The 22,193-nt window shown below is 48.0% G+C and overlaps 1 protein-coding gene across 6 annotated transcripts; it reads right to left on the bottom strand.

Annotated features, from left to right (window-relative positions):
* Nucleotides 1-8,248: 8,248 nt before the first annotated feature.
* LOC311595140 (proto-oncogene Mas) lies at nucleotides 8,249-21,466 on the bottom strand. Of its 6 annotated transcripts, none has more exons than XM_084777553.1 (5): nucleotides 20,026-20,227; nucleotides 18,926-18,999; nucleotides 14,278-14,444; nucleotides 12,745-12,835; nucleotides 8,249-9,803 (listed from the first exon to the last, which is right to left on the bottom strand). In XM_084777553.1, exon 5 carries the CDS (start codon nucleotides 9,765-9,767, stop codon nucleotides 8,793-8,795), a length of 975 nt encoding a protein of 324 aa, XP_084633679.1. In that variant the 5' UTR covers nucleotides 9,768-9,803; nucleotides 12,745-12,835; nucleotides 14,278-14,444; nucleotides 18,926-18,999; nucleotides 20,026-20,227; the 3' UTR covers nucleotides 8,249-8,792. The 6 variants fall into 6 exon arrangements, with proteins under 6 accessions (XP_084633679.1, XP_084633682.1, XP_084633680.1 ...); XM_084777556.1 differs by having other exon boundaries at nucleotides 14,278-14,441; XM_084777554.1 differs by lacking the exon at nucleotides 20,026-20,227 and adding an exon at nucleotides 21,400-21,466 and having other exon boundaries at nucleotides 14,278-18,999.
* Between the last annotated feature and the right edge of the window lie 727 nt (nucleotides 21,467-22,193).

The following is a 22,193-nucleotide window of genomic DNA, read 5'->3' as shown; positions in this document are numbered from 1 at the left end:
AGTTTTATTAGAGAGAAAAACAGAAGCAGGTGCCCCTGGGACCTAATATAGTGTGTCTCTCTCTCTCTCTCTCTCTCTCTCTCTCTCTCTCTCTCTCTCTCTCTCTCTCTCTCTCTCTCTCTCTGAAAGAGGAGGGGCTAGAAGGGCTTCGTAGCATAAACCCAGAAGGGCTTTGAAGTTAAAATTGTTAGCAGCTGTGGGGCTCAGGAAGCCTGATGAGAAGAAAGAGGACATCTGCATGGAGGAGGGGGGGTGAGGAGGGGGGGCGTGGGGTGAGGAGGGGGGGCGTGGGGTGAGGAGGGGGGGCGTGGGGTGAGGAAGGGCGTGGGGTGAGGAGGAGGGGCATGGGGTGAGGAGGGGCGTGGGGGGAGGAGGAGGGGCGTGGGGGGAGAAGGAGGGGCGTGGGGGGAGGAGGGGCGTGGGGGGAGGAGGAGGGGCGTGGGGGGAGGAGGGGCGTGGGGGGAGGAGGAGGGGCGTGGGGGGAGGAGGAGGGGCGTGGGGTGAGGAGGAGGGGCGTGGGGGGAGGAGGAGGGGCGTGGGGGGAGGAGGGACGTGGGGGGAGGAGGAGGGGCGTGGGGGAGGAGGGGCGTGGGGGAGGAGGGGCGTGGGGGGAGGAGGAGGGGCGTGGGGGGAGGAGGAGGGGCGTGGGGGGAGGAGGAGGGGTGTGGGGGGAGGAGGGGCGTGGGGGGAGGAGGAGGGGCGTGGGGGGAGGAGGAGGGGCGTGGGGGGAGGAGGAGGGGCGTGGGGTGAGGAGGAGGGGCGTGGGGGGAGGAGGAGGGGCGTGGGGGGAGGAGGAGGGGCGTGGGGGGAGGAGGAGGGGCGTGGGGGGAGGAGGAGGGGCGTGGGGGGAGGAGGAGGGTGGGGTGAGGAGGAGGGTGGGGTGAGGAGGAGGGTGGGGGGAGGAGGAGGGTGGGGTGAGGAGGGGCGTGGGGTGAGGAGGGGCGTGGGGTGAGGAGGGGCGTGGGGTGAGGAGGGGCGTGGGGTGAGGAGGGGCGTGGGGTGAGGAGGAGGGTGGGGGGAGGAGGAGGGTAGGGGGAGGAGGAGGGTGGGGTGAGGAGGGGCGTGGGGTGAGGAGGGGCGTGGGGTGAGGAGGAGGGTGGGGGGAGGAGGAGGGGTGTGGGGGGAGGAGGGGCATGGGGGGAGGAGGGGGTCTTCAGAGAAGGAGATAACTGACCAGAAGGTCAGAACACTGGTACTTAGGATTTGGGCTGGTACTCCATCCCGCCAAAACACACACAGAAAAAAGGAAAAGAAAAATCAACACCTTTTAGAGTTAGAATCTAAGAGAAGAGGCAGGCTTAGCAGTCACTGTCTATAAGCAACTGCCTGGGTTCTCTTTTATAAGACTGCTCATCCTAGCCAGGCATAGTGACATTCGCCTTTAGTCCCAGCACTCTGAAGGCAGGGGCAGGCAGATCTCCGGGTTCAAGGCCAGTCTGGTCTAGAGAGTGAGTTCAGGAGAGCCAGAGCTACACAGAGAAATCCCATCTCAAAACAAACGAACAATTAAAAAGAGTGACCATCTTATTCAGGACACCATTGATCTCATGACATAACTACTTCCTAAAGGCCCCACCTCCAAAGACCATCATGGAATCAGGTAGGATTTTAAAGTGTGACTATTGGGGAAGGGGGAGATACAAACATCAGACCCTATCAGCTGAGTTCAAGGTTGGTGTCCTAATTAGCTTTAATTGTCAACTTGACATAGCCTAGAGTCATCTAAAAAAACTGTTTAAGAATTGCCTAGATCGGGGCTGGAGAGATAGCTCAGAGGTTAAGAGCACTGACTGCTATTCCAAAGGTCATGAGTTCAATTCCCAGCAACCACATGGTGGTTCACAACCATCTCTTCTGGCCTGCAGGCAGAATGCTGTATACATAATAAATAAATAAATCTTTAAAAAAGAATTGCCTAGATCATTTTGGTCTGTGGGCATGGCTGTGGGGGACGATTGAGATTGCTAATTGGTGCAGGAAGGCCTCACCCACTGTAAGGCCTCACCCACTGTAGGCAGCACCATTCCCTAGGCGGGCTGGTCCAGGACTACATAAGAAAACTAGCTAATCATGAGCTAGCTCCATGCGTTCCTCCATCCTTCTGGATTCAGTTTCTGCTGTGTCCTTGCCCTGACCTCCCTCAGTGATGGACTGTGATTGATGTTACTCTGTTATAGCAAAGGGGAGAAACTAAAAGAACCAGAAAGGAAAGTCAGCAAGCAGGAACTGGGTAAGGGTCACTGTGGAATGTGGACACATCATCGTCAGCCTCTTAGAGAATACCTAGACTCAGAGAACAAGCTGACGTAGAAGACCAAGATGTGCCACCAGGCTAACAGGCAAGCCTTGTCCTCTGACTCTTCTACATCTGGGGCCTGATAGAAGACCTTTCCAAGGTGAAATTCACCTGGAACAAACCGTGTCTTAGATCTGTGGAAGCAAAAGGCAGGTCGGGAGATGTTGGAAACCTCCAGAAATCCAGCATGCTCATGCACTGGTTGGAGTAGTGAGTCCCCGAACCAGGGAAAGGAAAGTCAGTTGCCCTGTGGTCCCTCAGGCCTCAGCTGTTCTACCTCCACTTTTAGTTTTTGGGGTTTTTTTTTTCTTTTTTTTTCTTTTTTTTTCTTTTTTCTTTTTTTTTTTTTTTTTTTTTTTTTGTGTGTGTGTGTGTGTGTGTGTGTGTGTGTGTGTGTGTGTTTTGGTTTGGTTTTTTTTTTTTTTTTTTTTTTTTTTTGGTTTTTCGAGACAGGGTTTCTCTATGTAGCCTTGGCTGTCCTGGACTCGCTTTGTAGACCAGGCTGGCCTCGAACTCACAGAGATCCGCCTGCCTCTGCCTCCCAAGTGCTGGGATTAAAGGTGTGCACCACCACGCCCGGCTCTACCTCCACTTTTAAAAGAGACTGGTCTGGGGGCTGGAGGGATGGCTTAGTGGTTAAGAGCACCCCCTGCTCTTCCAAGGGTCCTGAGTTCAATTCCCAGCATCCACATGGTGGCTCACAGCCATCTATAATGTGATCTGATGCCCTCTTCTGGCCTGCAGGTGAACATGCAGGCATAGCATTGTATAAATAATAATAATAAATAAATCTTTAAAGAGAGAGGGGGGGGGAGAGAGAGAGAGAGAGAGAGGAGTTCAGTTTGACGCCTGTGAACACTGAAGCATGCCCCAGCAGCATGAAGGGGCCTGGTGGGTTTTAATGGTATCTCTCTGCGCCAGGCTTTGTAGTAAGTATTTCTACTTTTTGATCAAAAGCACACGCCAATAAATCATGTGGTAATGAATGACCTTTGCAGCTGAGCTCCTGGGGTGTTTTTGTAGCTGCTAACAACAGGCTTCCATTCCCTGCTTAGGGCAGGAAAAGGAACAGAGTTTCCAAGTCTGAATCAGCCCAGTATTAGGAGTGTTTGGGTTTTGAATTTGTTAGCAACTAAATTTGATTCACGTTGAACTTGGAATCCATATGTGAGATCTGCTTCTAAGCACCTGCCAAAAAAAATTCTTATGCACAACTATTTCAGTCTTCTTCTCTGCAAACATCCCTTCATTCCTTCAGAACGCATAGAACATAGTTTGGTAATACTGAACAAAAATGAATCTAGAGGATGAATTTGGAATTGTATGTACAACCAGCTCACCACAGAAAATGTGTCCTTAAGAGCTGGAGAGACGGCTCAGCAATTAGGAGTGCTTGCTTTTCTTGCAGAGGACCTGGGTCATTTGTGTGCATGTGACACGGATCAGGTACCAGGAGACAGTTTTCAGATAAGGGCACAGAGACTGGAAACCCTTTTCTTTCATCAAGAACAGGGTTGCTATTGTTGTTTGGCTGTTAAAAGACAGGGGCCTCAGGGCTGGAGAGATGGCTCAGTGGTTAAGAGCACTATCTGCTCTTCCAGAGGTCCTGAGTTCAATTCCCAGTATCCACATGGTGGCTCACAACCATCTGTATTATAACATGATGCCCTCTTCTGGTGTACATGAAGACAGTGTACTCATATATAATAATAAATATAAATAAATATTTAAAAAAAAAAAAAGACAGGGCCTCAGGCAGCCCAGGCTGACTTCAAACTTGATAGGTAACCAAGGCTGGTCTTGAACTCCTGATCTTCCTGCCATAACCTGTGATGTGCTGGTGTTACAGGTGGTTGGAGTGTTCAATACCCCCCTGGTCTCTGCCATTTGAATGTGAGGTCCTGAGTTAGTGGCTGTGTTTGGGGAAGCTTAGGAGGTATAGCCTCGCAGGGCAGGCTTTGAGAGTTTAAAGACCCCCTGCCATTCCCACAGTGTTCTCACTGCTTCCTGTTTGTGATTCAAGATGTCAGCCCTCAGCCCTCAGCCCTCAGCCCTCAGTCACAGTGCCTGCCTGCTGCCATTTTTCCCAGCTATGATGATAAAGAACTTTTATCTCTTTGGCACCATAAACCCAAATAAACCCTTCCTTCTATATGTTGCCTTAGTCATGGTGTTTTAACACAGCAGTAGAAAAGTAACTAACACAAGGTAGATGCCACATGCCTGGCTTAAACTTGCATTGTATCTGTGTGTCCTCGTCAGTCCCAGAGTCTACTAGAAATGGCTTCTAATGATTTGGGCAAATGCTTAAAAGCCTGGTGGTACAAATTACCTTTTCTTCTCTTCTATATTTGCAAATTTACTTATCATTTCAGTTTTTATTTATTTTTGATTGTTTTGTTTTGTTTTGTTTTCTGTTTTGAGATAGGATCTTGCTAGGAAGCACAAGTTGGCCATTAAGGCATGGTGCTACCCCCCAGCCCAGACCAGCCTTTAACTCAGGGTGCTCCCCCTTGCCCAGCCCAACCCAGCTGCTAATGCATGGTACTCCCCCCAGCCCAGCTGTTAATGTGTGGTGCTCCTGCCTGTCCAGCTGTTAATGCATGGTACTCTCTTCAGCCCAGCTGTTAATACATGGTGCTCCCCTAGCTCAGCTGTTAATGTGTGGTGCTCCCCCCAGCCCAGCTGTTAATGCGTGGAGCTCCCCCAGCCCAGCTGTTAATGCGTGGTGCTCCCCCAACCCAGCTGTTAATGCATAGTGCTCCCTCAGCCCAGCTGTTAATGCATGGTGCTCCCCCCAGCTCCACCCTCTTCAGTGCTGGGATTACAGACCTCACCACGACATTTGACTCTTTTGTTGTGTTGTTGAGATGTTATCAAATGTAGCTCAGGCTACCCTAAAATTGCCTGTTTAGCTGAGGCTAGCATTGACTGACCTTTCCCACCCACTTTGGCCTTTTTGAAACAGGACCTTATACTATAATTACCATAGCCCAGGCTGGCCTAGAACTTACTATATAACCTAGACTCAAACTCAGGGTATTCCTACCGCCTTTTTCCCTGAGTGCTGAGATTATAGGTATGAGCTACCACACCTGGCTTAAAGTTTGTATTACATCTACTTATTTGTGTTTGTGCACACTCTACACACATGCACACACACACATGCACACATATACACATACACACACACTTACATGTATATATATTTGGGGGGGAACATCTTTCACATCTTTCAGCAACCAATTTTCTCTTTCTACCACATGGGTCCTGGAACTCAAACTCAGTTCATTAGGTTTGGCAGCAACCACTCCCAACTTCTGGTCCCTGTTGCTGGCCCTAGATTTAACCTATTGTTCACTTTGAGAATAGATTTGAAGGAAGAGAGAGAAATTTATCTTTATTTTTTGTTTTTGGTTTCGGTTTTGGTTTTGGTTTTGGTTTTTGGTTTTTCGAGACAGGATTTCTCTGTGTAGCCTTGGCTGTCCTGGACTCACTTGTAGGACCAGGCTGGCCTTGAACTCACAACGATCCACCTGCCTCTGCCTCCCGAGTGCTGGGATTAAAGGTGTGCACCACCACACCCTGCGAAATGTATCTGTAAATATTCTGACAGGCAGTGGTGGCCCATGCCTTTAATCCCAGCACTCAGGAAACAGAGGCAGGCAGATCTCTGAGTTCAAGGCTAGCCTGGTCTACAGAGTGAGTTCCAGGAAAACAAAACAAAACAAAAACAAACAACAAACAAACAAAACCTCACACAGAATTCTAAATCCCACCTCTTCACAAGGCATTGCTTTTGGGAAACTGGGGAATGTTCAAACATTCTGTCTCCAAACTTCATCTGCAGGAAGGCGACAGATTAGGGTTTCTGGCCAGTTCACAGTGTTTCCCTTGAGGTCTGTGTGGTTTGACCGTGTCCACAAAGCCCCATGGGTAAAGGCTTGGCCATGAGTATGTGACTTTACTGGGAGCTGCTGGGACTTTGGGTCCTCGCCAGTAGTGGGTGGGACTTAGGGGGAGGAAGTTAGGGTATTGGAGGCCTGGAAGGGGATATTGAGGTGGTGAACAGTCCTTCTCCACCACATGCCCCAACCATGATGTCTTATGCCACTACAGGCTCAAAGGAACGGGGCCAGGTGATTGTGGACTGAAATTCCGAAGCAATGAGCCAACGTAAATACGTCTCATAAATTGGCTTATCTCAGGAATCTGTCCTAGTGACAGAAACCCGACTAACAGAATCCCTTCGGGGATGTGATGAGACTGACCCCCCTCCCCCTGTGCCAGTAGCACAGAACCCTCCCCGCTCCCCCCCCCCATACACTGCCAGCAGAATCAGAGGGGAGCCACTCTGAGTGGTATACTCCACTCTTCCCTAGTACAGAAACTCCGCTCTCATCTGAAAACAAGATCGCTCTAAATGTCACCACTCTATAGCAGCCCATCTGGACTCCTGAACACAAGCTGCCTCTCGTCTGAATCAGATGTCACCACGTACCACACCGAAAAGTCTCCCGCATCCAACTTGGCTAGCAACAGGGTCTCAGCTCTCCCCGCAGCAAAGCAGCCCAGCAAAGACTGGCATTTTCTGTCGCTTCTGACAAAGAAACTAGGGGAGAGGGCAGCAGAGAGGAGCCATCCCCCTAGAGATCACCCGGCCCTGCAGAGTACAAACAGTGGAAACAACTAACGGCTCGTTCATGGGTTTGAACATTTGCCCGCATGAAGAACCCCAGCAAGGGCTGCCATCTCAGTGAGACTCCCAGAAGGAACGTCGGGAAATTGGCGCGGCCGGTGCAGTGGTAGTCTATAGGCTAAGACAGTGTTCAGTCAAAATCCAAGCTGGGTGGTCTGGGCATGGCAACTCAGAGCAGGCAGAAGACAGCTTGCCTGAGCCCAGTGTGTCCCGCAGAGGTTAGTCTTGGGGGGAAGCATCCAGATCCTTTCAAGATGTGCCAGCTTCCTTACTAGCTGCCGCCAGGAGTCTCCTTCTCGGAACGATGAAGCCCGGAGGCTGGTGCAAAATCCTTGCCAAGCGAGAGTGAGGACCAGAATTTGGATTTCCCGGTACCCACACAAATGCTGAGTGGCCATGGTAGCCTGTCTAAGCCCTGTGTCTGTCTGGAAGGTAAAAACAAGGATGGGCAAAACTAGTGTGTTAGACTATCCCAGGTGGCGCCTCAATATTTCACTGAGAGAGCCCGCCTCAGTGAATAAGGGCGAAAGCAATGGAAGACGCCCTGCATAGCTTTGGGTGTCCATGCGCACGCTAGCATGCACACATACCCACTACATATGTAGCCATACATTTTCACACATATGTGATCTGTACGTGTGCATCCATGTGCGCATGCGCACACACTTTCACTGAGATGGGGGAAGAGGCATTAGGTGCAAAGATATATATGAGGCTGCAGTCAAGAACTTCATAGCTATAAATAACCCACCTTCAGGAACCCAATAGGCCTCAGGATCTCCTGAGTTAAATTGCATTTGTGAAACTGTATATGCAATGAAAAAAATCAAAACATAAACTTCCATTTCACCTATGGAAACATCCATTTCACACATGTTTGTTTCCAGAACTTAAAATGCTGTCTCAATATGCGGCTGCCTAGACTGTAGCAGTTGCTGACGTTTCAGCAGAGGTATTATACCGTGAAAAGCTTTCATGCTACAAGCCAAAAGACCCTTGGGAATCTACATTCAACATTTAAAAACACAGACCTGGGTGTGGTGGTGCACACCTTTAGTCCTAGCACTTGGGAGGCAGAGGCAGGTAGATCACTGTGAGTTCGAGGCCATCTGGTCTACAAAGTGAGTCCAGGACAGCCAAGGTTACACAGAGAAACCCTGTCTCGAAACCCCAATAATAATAATAATAATAATAATAATAATAATAATAATAATAATAATAATAATAATAAAGAAATAAAAACACAAGGCGATATTTATATAAGCACTTTGGGCTCTAGATAAAGGATAAGGAGAGACAGACATTTGTTGACTTTGACAGAGCGCCGGGGTGCTTTCCCTACCTGGTCATACTGAACAATAACCTGAACAGTGCAGACTGTTACTGTCTCCACTGAGGGAGGAAGTAAGGCTCCCCAAAGCCACTTGCCTGAGGTCACATAGGATCGGACAGCAGTCATTGCACAGCTCCCCCGGTTCTCCAGATCTCCAGGGAAACTCCTGCTAGAGCAGTTCTTATAGTTAACTGTCGATTGCTACCACACAGCTAAGAGAAGAACAAGTCTTTGATAAGGATGGAAAAGACAGAACTCCCTCGTGTCGGGAGGCAATTCCAGAAGATACTAATGATGCAAGCTCATCATTGTCGAGACTCCCCCCGCCCCCCCCCCATGTGTGTGGAATGCTTCCTGTCTGTATCGCATTTAGGAGATTTAAAGGGACCCAAATTGCAATCCAAGCACAAATTGAAAGCCACCCGCATCCCACTGCTGTGTCCGCAATTCCCGCGGGGAGGTCCTCAGACCACGGTCTCTATGGAGACGGCGTTGCCATCGCTCTCCTGGCGTCTGGGCTGCGTTTCGTCTTTGAAAGCCCTGGTTAGAACCACTTTTAAGGACTCCCTGAAGCGTTTCTTCTTGCTGCTGCCCACAAAAAAGTAGATGAAGGGGTTGGCGCTGCTGTTGATGGTGGAGAAAAGCAGAGAGATGTTATGCAGGTTCCCAAAGGCTGACCAGTACTCGTAGTAGAGCAGGTAGAGGACCCGCATGGGCATGGCAAAGATGAGGAAGACGATGATGGTGACCATGATGACGATGTACAGCTTCGAAGAATGGGAGGCCCACGTGTTCTTCCGTATCTTCACCACCAAGATGGTGCTGGACACTAACATGAGCGGCGTGAACACCAGGAAGCTGAGGATGGCTATAAAGATGATGACAGCCCGGCAGTCACTCTGAGAGTGACTCTCCTCCCCGCTGTCGATGCACATGACATACTCCATGGTGGTCACCAAGCATGAGAGTGCCCACAGGAGGGCACAGACGAACGCCGACTGGTGCTTGGGGCGGTGGCACCTGTACCAGATCGGGTAGAGGACCGACAGGCACCTCTCCACGCTGATGGCTGTCAGCAGATAGAGGCCTGTGTTGTAGCCAAATAGGAAAGTCAAGGATAATGTAACGATGGTGTAGTAATGGCCGGAAGAGAGTTCGTGGTCTAAAGCGTAGTCGATGGACAGAATAAAGATGCAGAACAACAGCGAGATGTCTGCAATGGACAAGTGAGCGATGTAGACGGTGAAGGGGTTCCTCCTCATCCGGAAGCAGAGGAACCAGAGGAGGATCCCGTTCTCCACAAATCCCAGAGGGGAGATGCTCATAATGGCCCAGTGCACTATGGGAATGCGTGGGTGTGAGCCTCCCAAAGAGGCGTTCCTGCCGGAGGTATTCATGCCTTTCTCCTCAGCAAGGGATGTCATGTTTGACTGGTCCATGAGAAGGCCTTTGGCTGGGCCGCTTCAACTAATTTTCTGTAAATAAGTCAAACAAACAAAGCCTATGAAAACTGAAGAATAAAATAAAAGAGACAGCTTGGGGGCTTGGCTCAGTTAGGGAAGTACTGAATTGGATCCCCTAAACCCACATTTAAAAAACCAAGGGCTGGGGAGATAGCTCAGTGGTTAAGAGCACTGACTGCTCTTCCAGAGGTCCTGAGTTCAATTCCCAGCAACCACATGGTGGCTCACAGCCATCTATATTGTGATCTGATGGCCTCTTCTAGCATGCAGGTGTACAGTAGAGCACTCATATCCATAAAATAAAGGAATAAATCTTAAACAAACAAACAAAGAACCTAGGTGTGGGCTCTACTCTGACCTCCAAAGACACCTGAAATAGGGTACACAAACGTATAAGCAGGCAGAAAAGTAAATAAACCACTCATACAATCAAAATAAACATAAATAAATAGGGACTAGAGAGATGGCTCAGTGGGTAGGAATTCACTGCTCTTACAGAGGACCCAGGTTCAGTTTTCAGCACCTACATGGTGACTTACAAATATACAAATGGGGGAATCTGATGCCTTCTTCTGACCTCTGCAGATACCAGGCATGCAGGTGGTACACACACACACACACACACACACACATGCAAACAGGCAAAACACTCATCTGAATAAAGCTAAATAAAATAAATCATGAGCCAGGCATGGTGGCACACTCCTGTAATCCCAGCACTCAAGGAAGCAGAGGCAGGTGGATCTCTGTGAGTTTGAGGCCAGCCTGGTCTACAGAATGAGTCCAGGACAGCCAAGGCTACACAGAGAAACCATGTCTTGAAAAAAATTAAATAAATAAATAAGGCTGGAGAGATGGCTCAGAGTCTAAGAGCACTGCCTGCTCTTCTGAGGGTCCTGAGTTCAATTCCCACCAACCATATGGTGGCTCACAACCATCTATAATGAGATCTGAAGCTCTGTTCTGGCCTGCAGGTGTACATGCAGGCAGAACACTGTATATATAATAAATAAATAAATCTTTTAAAAATAGATAATAAATAAAATCTCTTTTAAAATAAAAATAAACTAGAGAAATTTATTCTGGAAATCTATTTTATTTAGCCCAATGAGTTCACAATAGCATTTCATCAAATAACTGATATAAAAATAAAAATGAAAAAAGAAAAGGTTACATTTCTCATATGCAATGTATACCTTAGCAGATGAACCACTCTTCTTGTGTTGAATAGGAACGGGTGACCAGTGCCACCTTTTTTTTTTGTTTTTTTGTTTTGTTTTGTTTTTTTTTTCCAAGACAGTTTTTTTCTGTATAACAGTTCTGGCTGTCCTGGAACTCGCTCTGTAGTCCAGGCTGGCCTTGAACTCACGGAGATCCACCTGCCTCTGCCTCCCAAGTACTGGGATTAAAGTCATGTGCCACCACTGCCTGACCCAAAATCTTTTCTTTTAAAGATTTGTTTGTTTGTTTGTTTGTTTGTTTATACAGTGCTCTGCCTCCATGTACACCTGCAGGCCAGAAGAGGCCATCAGATCACATTACAGATAGTTGTGAGCCACCCTGTGGTTGCTGGGAATTGAACTCAGGACCTCTGGAAGAGCAGACAGTGCTCTTAACCTCTGAGCCATCTCTTACTGTCTCAGCTCAGGCTTTGAATTGTCACAAAATGAAAGTTTTCATACAAAGATGGGTAGTCCAAGTTCTTAGGTGCAAGGCCAAACCAAATACTGGGAATGTGTAAAACCAGACCTAAGCTGGGTTCTTAGGGAAGGTGGCAGGGGCATCCTCCTGCCTCACATGAGGCTCATAAGCCTGGCTCCCTCTAGACCTTGAAGGTAATCTGCTCTTGGCTTCTCACCTAAGAAAGAAGGCTCTCCTGTTTGACTGTAATCTCTGTCCATAAACTTCCTTTTGTCCCGCACCTTGCTTTTATGATCCTATTTTTATTTTCACTCAGCTTTTCCCCCTCTCCTCAAACGCTTCAAATGACATTTACGAAAATAGTTGAGAAACCTGCTTGAACACTTTAAGCCCAACTCTGTCTTTTAAAAATCAAACCAACCATATTCAATTCTATAGTCAGAGATTTACCTCTGTGACGATGGATGAGCAGACTTTCTCCATTCTCTCAAGATTTAATTGTCAGTTGCTGTACGGAGTGTTAAAAAAAATAAGAGCCTCTGCGTGGTTTAGCTGGGGAGAAAGAACTAACTCTAATTCAGTTTGGCAAGTGGTATGAAGGAGAACTTGCCAAGACCAGGCAAGCGCATAGCAAGGCGCAGCTTTATATGGCTTGAAGGGAGGCCTTACATCACTGGGTCTTGAAGGGTCAGTAGGAGTTCGTTTGCTGAATAAGCAGGAGAAAAGACATTATAAGAAAAAAAGAATACTGTGCACAGGGGCATGCATCATGACGGGAAGTACAGAACAGTCCTGCTAGCTGGACTGGATGCTTGTTTGTTTGTTTGTTTGTTTGTGACAGGGCTTCTCTGTGTAGTAGCTCTGACTGTCCTGGAACTATCTTTGTAGACAAAGCTGGCCTCACACTCACAGAGATCCACTTGCCTCAGCCTCTGAGTGCTGGGATTAAAGGCATGCACCACCACGCCTGGCTGATGCACACCTTTAATCCCAGCACTTGGAAAGCAGAGGCAGATGGACCACTGTGAGTTTGAGGCCAGCCTGGTCTATAAAGTGAGTCCAGGATAGCCAAGGCTACACAGAGAGACTTTGTCTAAAAAAAAAAAAAAAAAAAAAAAAAGGTGTGTGCCACCACACCTGGCTCAGGCTGGTTTATGTCTGTAATCCTGGCAGTCAGGAAGCTGAAAGGAAGATCATTACAAATTCAAGGCCAGCATGGTCTACACAGTGAGCTCTGGGCTAGCCAGGACTGTCTCAGCCCAGCACCACAGAAGAACTGGTTTTGGCCGGCTGGGCCTGATGGGGCACTCGCCTTTAGTTCCAGCACCTGGGAGGCAGAGGTCAGTCAGTGATTTCCCCAGAGAAGCAGCACTCCCAGGACATCCCAGGAGTGCACACCATTTCTGCAGGGATAGAGTAGATTGTGTGCATTGCTTCGTCAGGCTGATTTTGATTGTGGGGTTGGAATGCAAATAGTTAAATTATGAAAACTAATCCTCATTAAAAACAACAATGGGGATGGGGGATGAGGCCTGGAGAGATGGCTTAGTGGTTAGGAGCACTGACTGCTCTGCCAGAGGACCGGGGTTCAATTCTCAGCACACATGTCAGCTCACAACTGTGTGTAACTTCAAGAACTGACGGGCCTACACAGACATACATGTAGGCAAGACACCAATGAACATAAAATAAATTTTTTAAAAAGATTTATTTATTATGTATATATCATTCTTCCTGGTCGCCAGAAGAGGGCACCAGATCTCATCGTAGATGGTTGTGAGGCACCATGTGGTTTGCTGGGAATCAAACTCATGACCTTTGGAGAGTAGTCAGTGCTTTTAACCTTGAAGCCATCTCTCCAGCCAAAATAAATAAATTTTAAAAAATATTTTTAAAATGTATATAATTCCTACATTATTTTTTTAAAAATAAATCTTTTTTAAAGATTTATTTATTTATCATGTAAATAATGTTTTTGCCTGCATGTACACCTGCACACCAGAAGAGGGCACCAGATTTCATTATAGATGGTCGTGAGTCACCATGTGGTTGCTGGAATTGAACTCAGGACCTTTGGAAGAGCAGGCAGTGCTCTTAACCACTGAGCCATCTCTCCAGCCCATATTGTTTTATTATAGTGAGATTTTACTTAAATGAACACATTGTTAAAACAAACAAACAAAAAAAGCACATCCTAGTGCTGGAGAGATGGCTCAGAGGTTAAGACTACTGGCTGTTCTTCCAAAAGTCCTGAGTTCAATTCCCAGCAACCACATGGTGGCATATAATTACCTATAGTGAGATCTGGTGCCCTCTTCTGGTACACAGGCACACATGCAGGCAGGATTCTGTATAAGTAATAAATACATCTAAGAAAGAAAGAAAGAAAGAAACAAACAAACAAACAAAGCGCATCCCAAATGTTACTTGAGCAACAGGAATTGCCAGCACTACAGTAGCAGTTTGGGAGGCCTGGGAACCAGCTGTCCCTATGCTGGGGTGCCCACCACCCCAATGCCCATCCTCCTCAAGGCTCCTGGTTGTCCTGTCTGCTACACATCTGCTGTGAGTAGCTGGGACATTTGAGGTTGCAGAGGGCAAAGTGAGTGGAACCGTAATTGCTGCTCATTGGCAAAACAGTCTAGCTTGGGATTACTCTAGCCACAGTGATGCTTTCCCAACAGCCCACAAACATCCCTGATGAGAGGCCACGCCTATCCGGCAGGATGGCTGGTCTGGGGCCACTTCCTGTCTCCAGGTAAACTCAGCTCTAGGACTGCAGGCTCTTTGCCCAGACATGCAAATCATCTTGTAGAATAACTGTGGTTGCAGGCTGTGTGTTTACCTGGTTGGCAGTGACAGTCGGAGTAGCAGGACAGCTCATCCCATCAGGTCTTGGAGGGAGCTTCAGTTAGGAAAGCTCCAGTGGAGCAGGTGGGAGCATCACTAGTCAGTTGCGGGCAGCATCAGAGAGGTTTGCTCCCTCCTCACTGTTCCTTGTGGAAACGCCTCCTAGGGAGAATAAAATTTACTGGAGCATCAGAGTGTAGACATTAAGGCTTTAGCATCCAAAGAACCCTTCCTTGCTGCTTAACTGTGGACCCTTATCACCAGCGTGGGAGACTGGAAAGAAAGCCAACATCACTCTCATCTCACAGGGAAGGAAATTAAGGATTGATGCCAAGTTTGCAGCCTCTGCAAGGCACAACCTCGCAGGCATTCCATGGGCAGCAACAGAGTGGTGCCCGAAAAAGCTCACAGATCCTAATCAGAGAGCTAGCCAGGTCTCCTGACTGCCAGCCAACAGCCAAGCCTGTTTCCCACTCACCAGAAAAGAAAGCATTGGTTTAGCTTGGGAGGTGGACCAACACTCCCTAGTACAGAGTCCAGCAAGCCAGAAGCCCTGACCCAGCTCTTGCTCCCTCACCCTGCCGCAGGCCTCAGCCCTTGCAGAAGTCTCCCTGAACTTACGTTTTGCTTTTCCACCTCAGCCTGCCACTAACCTCCTATCTGAAGACGTGAGGCACCATGTTCCCTGACGGAGGGGACTCTTTTCCTTCTAAGACCTAGGTTTGATTTCAATTTATGATCTCATCTGTGGTGGGTCTAGGATCCCTTTGCCTCCTCTCCACATTGAAAGTTTATCGTGATGTTCAATGTTTGTAATCACAGAGGCAGGAGGATTACTACAAGTTGCAAGCCAGCCTGGCTTATAGAGAGAGTTCTAGGAAAGTCATCAAGAAGCAGAGTGACCTTTGGGGACAGGCCAAACAACTCCTACCTGCATAAAAGCCCCACCCCCAAGAGCCATCTTAGTGGGCTCCTCTGTAAGCTACTTAGCTGTGATACAAAATGGGGGAAATTTAATTTATATTAGCTTTCATTCCCATGACAAAACAGCATGTTCTCACTACAGAGTATTAGGAAATTTCACATGCAAGACAAGTACAAAATTAACCTTATTTAAGACTTGGAATACTCCCTTATCTTTTTTTTTTTTCCAATGTCTCAAAGACTTTTTTTTTTTAATTGGGATCAATCTAAGATAAGGGTTGGTATCATACTTTTCTTACTTGATGTCATATTATATTTCCTTCTATCAGGGTAGTATTATGTATTTATTTTCAACTAATCCTCTAGCCTTGAACATGCCAATTGCTTCTGGTTTTTTTTTTTTCATTTTAAAGATTGATTCATTTTAATGCATGAGTACTCTGTTTGCATTTACACCTGCATGCCAGAAGAGGGCACCAGATCTCATTATAGATGGTTGCGAGCCACCATGTGGTTGCTGGGAATTGAACTCAGGACCTCTGGAAGAGCAGGCAGTGCTCTTAATCACTGAGCCATCTCTCTAGCTCCTGCTTCTGATTTTTAAATCATTATTTAAAAACTACATATGCTCATACTTACAATCATATTTATAAAATGTGTGTGTCCACACAAACACACGTATATCTTTACCACAGCTCCCAAGCTCACTGATGACTTGGTTATCACCATGTTTCTAACTTCCCTCTATGGCAGAGAGGGCTCCTGTCTGGCTCCTGTCATTTACCTGTGTGCAAACAACCCTTTTAGAAGCCATCCTCTGAGCCAGGTGTGGTGGCACACACTTTTAATGCCAGCACTCAGGGGGTAGAGGCAGGCAGATCACTGTGAGTTCGAGGTCAAGCTGGTCTACAAAGTGAGTCCAGGACAGGCAAGGCTACACAGAGAAACCCTGTCTCAGAAAAAAAAATCAGGAGAGATCACTAAACTGTCACAATTGGTCTTATAGTCTGGGATCTTCTTTTTTGGCATTGGGTAGCTCTTTGATGTTATGCACTTCTTGCTGAACGGTTTTTTCCGAGACACAGACACCCCTACACAAATTATCTAAGATCTTTGGGGTTTGTTTATTTGTTTTTGTTTTTCCAGACAGAGTTTCTCTGTGTAGCCTTGGCTGTCCTGGACTCTCTTTGTAGACCAGGCTGGTCTCGAACTCACAGTGATTCACCTGCCTCTGCCTCCCAAGAGCTGGGATTAAAGGCGTGCGCCACCACCACCCAGCCTTGGCCTGCATGTTTGTTTGTTTTTTAAGATTCTGTTTTCCAACCTCTACAACTAAGGCTCAGAAACATCAAAGAAGAGAAAATGGAAAGATGGTAAAAGCTGGAGTAAAGACAGTGGCTTCTGCAGTGCACGCCTGTAATCCCAGGTCTCCATAGGCAGAGGCAGACAAATCTCTATGGGTTCAAGGCTAGCCTGGTCTGCAAAACTAAGCTCAGTCTATACAGCTAAGTCTATACAGAGAAACCCTGTCTTGAAAAACAAAACAAACAAAAAAAGTAGCGGCTTCTTTACATGCCAGGAAAGCTGCACCCATGAAAGTTCAAACATATATCTCCCTAAACAAGGTCTGTAAAGGGACAATGCCAGTTGACATGCCCAAATAGATGGGGGAAATGTTGTCAGACTTTACCCCTATATGAAAAGCTATAAGTTATTAATGGCTGCTGAGAAAGGGAAACACCATCTTCTCCAAGAAAGGGTGCCCTGAAACTCATACAAGCAACTAAAGAGACTCTTAAGGTTGTATGTTTAAATTTATGTGTATATGTGTGTATATGTTAATTAAAGAATAAGATGCCATGAATTTGAGAGGGAATGGGGAGTCACAAGAGGAGTTAGAAATAGGAGAAAGGGGGAAATGACGTAAATACAGAACTCATACGTGAAATTCTAAAATAAGTAAGATTTTCATTGTTTTATTCTTAATTCTCTCTCTCTCTCTCTCTCTCTCTCTCTCTCTCTCTCTCTCTCTCTGTGTGTGTGTGTGTGTGTGTGTGTGTGTGTGTGTGTGTGCTCTGTGTGTGTGTATGTGTGTGTGTGTGTGTGTGTACCTGAGTGCAGTACCCACAGAGGCCTGAAGAGGGCATCAGACTCCCCTCCCCTGGAACTGGAGTTACAGGTGGTTATGAGCTGCCCAGTGTGCACCAGGAACTGAAACTGGATCCTCTGCAAGAGCAGTGCATGCTCTTAGCTGCTGAGCGGTCTCTCCAGCCTCAGATCTGTCTTTAACTGTTGTGGATGGCTCAACCACAGCAGCCAGATTTGAAGCCAGTTCCGCAGGGTTTCTTTTAAGTACGACCTCACCTGTCCAGCCTCAAAGCGCTAAAGAAGCACCACAAATCCCATATTTCAGCAAGAGACCTGGCCTCCGGAATGGTGAGGAGGTGTAAAGGCAAACGCAGGAGTTCCTGGTCTTGTGACAGAGCCCAAGTGTGACAGTCCTAATTGCCTTCTATGTGGCCATAGAGTAAATGGCAGCCACTTATTATTACTTCCATGCCATTTGTCAAGTCAGAGCCTCTGCCTTTCCTTTCTGAGGAGACTAGAGTCCACTGGATGCGGCTCAAGCCCCTCTGCAAGGTTCCTCTGGGGCCTTTGACCTAAGGGCCTAAAACGTGGTCAACCCCATTGCTGAGAATGGTCCTCGCTTTCTCAGTAGATGTGGCAAAGACTGCCAACAAGGCTTCGTCATGCGCATTACAGCGCAGAGGTCTCTGCTGTCTGTGCCTAGAGCTGCCTGGCTCAGAGGCTTAGCTCTCAAGCCAGCTGATCACAGATGCAAGCTCTAAGCCAAGCAGCCCGGCTCCTCTGAACCTTGGCTCCTTCACATAATTGGCATTTTAATGCATTTCTGGAAGGCTGGGATATGAGACAAGCTAGAAAGTGAAAAATCTAGAGATTGGAAAGTTCTTCGCCAGTCCGAGCCTTGTAGAAGTGTCGGGCTGAGACAATGAATCAACACACTAGGGAAAACAAGCACGGCGAGCCCCATAGCTGGGAAAAGATGGGAGCTTGCATGGCCAGGTCCTGGCTGCTCCTTCTCGGGCTCACACTCATCTCTCCCCCGAAGGTGTGAGGAGTCGTCGCACAGTGGAGCTCATAGCAGAATCAAGGGGAATGAGTGGGGACAGAAAGCTTGAATTCCTTGCCTAGACCAATGAGAGGGTGCCAGCTCCACAGGGAAAGGCATTTGCTGCACAAGCCTAATGCCCCGAGTTCAAGTCCCAGAACCCATTAAACGTGGATGGAGAAAACCAAACCCATAAAGTTATCATCTGACATCCACTCGTGTCCCCACACATATATGCGCACACACAAGGGTAACACACTATAATTTTAAAACAACAAATGTCGTGGCTTTATATGCTTCATCTAGAAACTCAGGAGCAGGCGTCCCCTTCCACCTTCCACCTTCTCACTTAACCAGTCTTTCCTGAGCCCCAGACTCCTGTTCTGAAACACTTGTTCTGAGGGGGAGGGGGAAGAGGAAGAGGAAAAGGGAGTGTGTGTGTGTGTGTGTTTTGGGTAGAGAAAGAAAAAATATAGGCAGAAAGAAAGAAAGAAAGAAAAGAGAAACAACAACAACAGCAAAACAAGAGGTTGGAGGGGTGTGTATCTGAAACCTGCTCCTGTTCCCAGGCAACCACAGAGATACAGACCCCAGGCAGGACCTTGTTTGGAGTGCAGATGCAAAGAAAGGGTGCGTTCTTCTTCTCTCTGTGTGTACACTGACCTGCACAAATAGAAAGCCATTTGTGAGAGGGGATTTCCATAGCAAGGAATGGCAGCGGAGGGAATGTGTGGGCTAGGAACACCTGCCCCGTATTGGGCACATCCTCTCATCACGCTAACGCCCCGGGCACCTGACGATAGAAGCAAGGACCAGCCCCCTTCTGAGTATGCAGGAGAATCAACTTAGTGCACTGTTTTCAAGGGTCGAGGGAAGTATGCCTCCTTTAGGGGCATTTGGCACATCTGGAGATTTAGAGTTCAAGATGGGTTGAGCATCCTCATACATCTAGCAGCTGGATGGCCTACAAAATATAGGAGACAGCCCCGCCCCCATAACAGAACTATTCAGTCTTCAGATGTCCACAGTGCTGAGGTGAGCCTCCCTACTCCAGAGGCCAGCTTGTGACCACCCTCTTACTGTCCCCCACACAGCAATGTGTCAACAGCTGGGACCCTCACTTCTTGCCGAACCACCCCACCACCCTGGCTGGAAAATACCGTTAGGATACACCAAAGACTGCTCAGTGCATGCTTTGTCACCACTGGGCTGGACAGGGCTTCACAAACATTGGTGCCCACTAAGGAAAGCAGAGAGGAACCTGCCCGGCTTGCCTCTAGCCACGCTGGGTGCCTACGTCAAGTGGTTTCTATGCAGGAATCAAATACTGTTATAGCCCTTTCGCTTCCCAGTTCCTGTCTTATTCCTGAAGCAACCTCAAAAGCATCCACGGCCACCATCCAATCTGTGAATCAATCCTCTGATTCTTCCGTACCTTCCAGTCATGAGTCAAGACAACAAAGCTACAGTAGAAGTTTCAGCCCTCAAGTTGGAAAGCAAAACCTGAAAACAGTTCCCCCAGCAGAAAAATCAAATCTCCCAAGATGAAGGCAGTGGGAGACAGAAGTTTTTGCCAACACACACTGACAGCAAATACCACTCCGCATAAAGTAACCGGCATGGAAATTGCTGCCGGGGCGACAGCTCTCAGAACGGGGTTTGGGGGGGGGGTGAAGGGAAAGAGCTTACTGTGCTTTTCAAGAGCCTCTGAACAACTCCACACCGGAGCGCAGACTCGCTGGTGTCCTTTGCTCAGGAAGGGTCAGAGGTGACAACAGAGAGACAGCTCCTCTGAATCCTGTGGCATCCATACCCAGCCAGCCCACCAGGTCCCCGGTCCCAGCGTCTCCAAGGATGGCTGCAGACTAGTCTCTGAAGTCAGAGCTGCTCTCCCACTGCTGAAAATATTTGAGCTGTGCCAAGCAGATGGTCCCACGCTTATCAGCTGAAGCCGTGCTTCAAATGGCATCATCCGCTGACACGCAAGTGAAAATCTGTACCCTGATCCATAGTAGGAGTGGGCTGCGGATAGCACAAGGTGGCTCATCGCCTTGAGAGACTAGGGCCAGCCTGGGCTAAGGAGAACGGTGCTCCTGAGATATGATGTATGAAAAGGCAGAACACATTTCCTATTCCTAGCTGAGCTCAGAGGTAATCGCGTGACCTGCACTGAGCTCTTGAAGATTTGGTGTTCTCCACTGTAAAATGCATTTTCAACATTACCTCAAAAAGGTGTGGGGACTAAAAGGGACACGTATGTCTAAATCTGCATAGCGGGAGGCACATGGGTAAATAATTGGATACTCATCCTTCTTACAAGTCCTTAGAGGATATCGTGAACAATCTAGTGAAAAAAGTTGGGCTGAGGTAATGGAGAGGAAGAGAAGCCAAGGACCAGGGGTCTGTGGTAGAGGGGTGCGTCCGCCCTATGGCAGTACCCAAGCAAATTCCTTCCCAGGAACTCTTGTCAGATACAGATTCTCACACAGGAACTTGGAAACACAGCATTAAATGTCTTCTCCCTGTCCACTTTTCTCCAAGAACCCAAGATAAACACCAAGTGAGAGAATTTAAGATCACCTGGACCGCAGGTAGCCACGCCCACAGTGAAGAGACACCCTCCCTCCCTCCCCCCACTCTTGTCCACACGTCTTCTTTTCAGAGAGCTTCCTCCAGTCACCACGGAGAAGTAGCAAGGACCCTGGAACCAGTCAGGTCAAAGAGGATGGAAAGGCAGTTCCAACGCGTTGGAGAACAGGTGCCCAGTGTCCTGAACAACGCCTGCAGCCCACTGCTCGCCACAACCTGCTCAAGCTGTTTCTAAAGCAGGTCTGAAGGGCAGGAGTGTAATTGCTCTTCAGGAAGCCAAGGGCTCAGTCCTCCCAGGGGAGGAAGGAAGCCACAAGACAAAGGGCTTACCCAAAAAACAAACAAACAAAAAAACAACAACAACTTCCAACCACAGCTGGTCCAGATAGCAGGCACAGACAGACAGAGAGGGTAAATCAATCAAGAGAACCGGTAAGCTCTGGCCAGACGTGAAGAAGGCTTACTGGTTGTTACCTGATTTCCATGTCTCAACAGAAGAGAAGGCCAGACTCCCGGAGAAGCTTAAGTTTCAGGAGGAAAGTAAGGGAGAAAAAGGAAACCCCACCAAGGGCAAGGTAGAAAGGATGGACACACCCCCGGGGAGGGATCTGTGAGTGAAGGCGGTAGGATTCAAAGAGAGCCAACAAAGGGGCTGGCCAAGAGGTCCCCAGCAGTGGGGGGAGGGGAGGGAAACAGGGGGATGAAGGAGGATGGGATGGAACAGAAGGATTCTCTCTGCTCCTCTGTCTACAGTTGCTACTTCTTAGAACTGGAACTGTCCAGATTTGGTAAACAGTTGTCCCCAGGAAGGGAGTGGAACCCTTGAACAGGGTGACCAACCAGAGAGAAGACTCCAACGTCATTGTTTAAGTCAACAGAACAGAGGAGCTTCCCAGTTTGCTTTTTCTCATCTCTTGAGATGCCTGGCCACTCTGGCAGAGGACAAGCCGTCCAATTTGGAAGTTGATACCCGTCACCAGGTGAATGCAGAGCCACCAGGAAGCAAAGTGGTCAGATGGCCTCCAGGGAGGAGGAGGATGCTACAGGGATGGCTCTACACCCCCCAACAGAGTGAGTGGGAGGGGGAAGGTGCCAATTGTTTTGTGACTAATTGGCACCACCAACAAAACAGGAACTATCACAGATGGGGCTGGAGTTTCATTTGTGGTAGATAATGATTTATGCTTAGAGAAAATACAGCAACTTACTGTAAAAATAAAGCTGCTTGCATTTAAGCCACAAATAGGACGGCTATTTCTGTGTTTGGT

The sequence above is a fragment of the Acomys minous genome, assembly GCF_964271855.1.
Source record: "Acomys minous genome assembly, chromosome: 3".
In the NCBI taxonomy this organism is placed as follows: domain Eukaryota; kingdom Metazoa; phylum Chordata; class Mammalia; order Rodentia; family Muridae; genus Acomys; species Acomys minous.
Note: the sequence above shows the minus strand (reverse complement) of the source record. Positions and strands in the feature narration are given on the sequence as shown.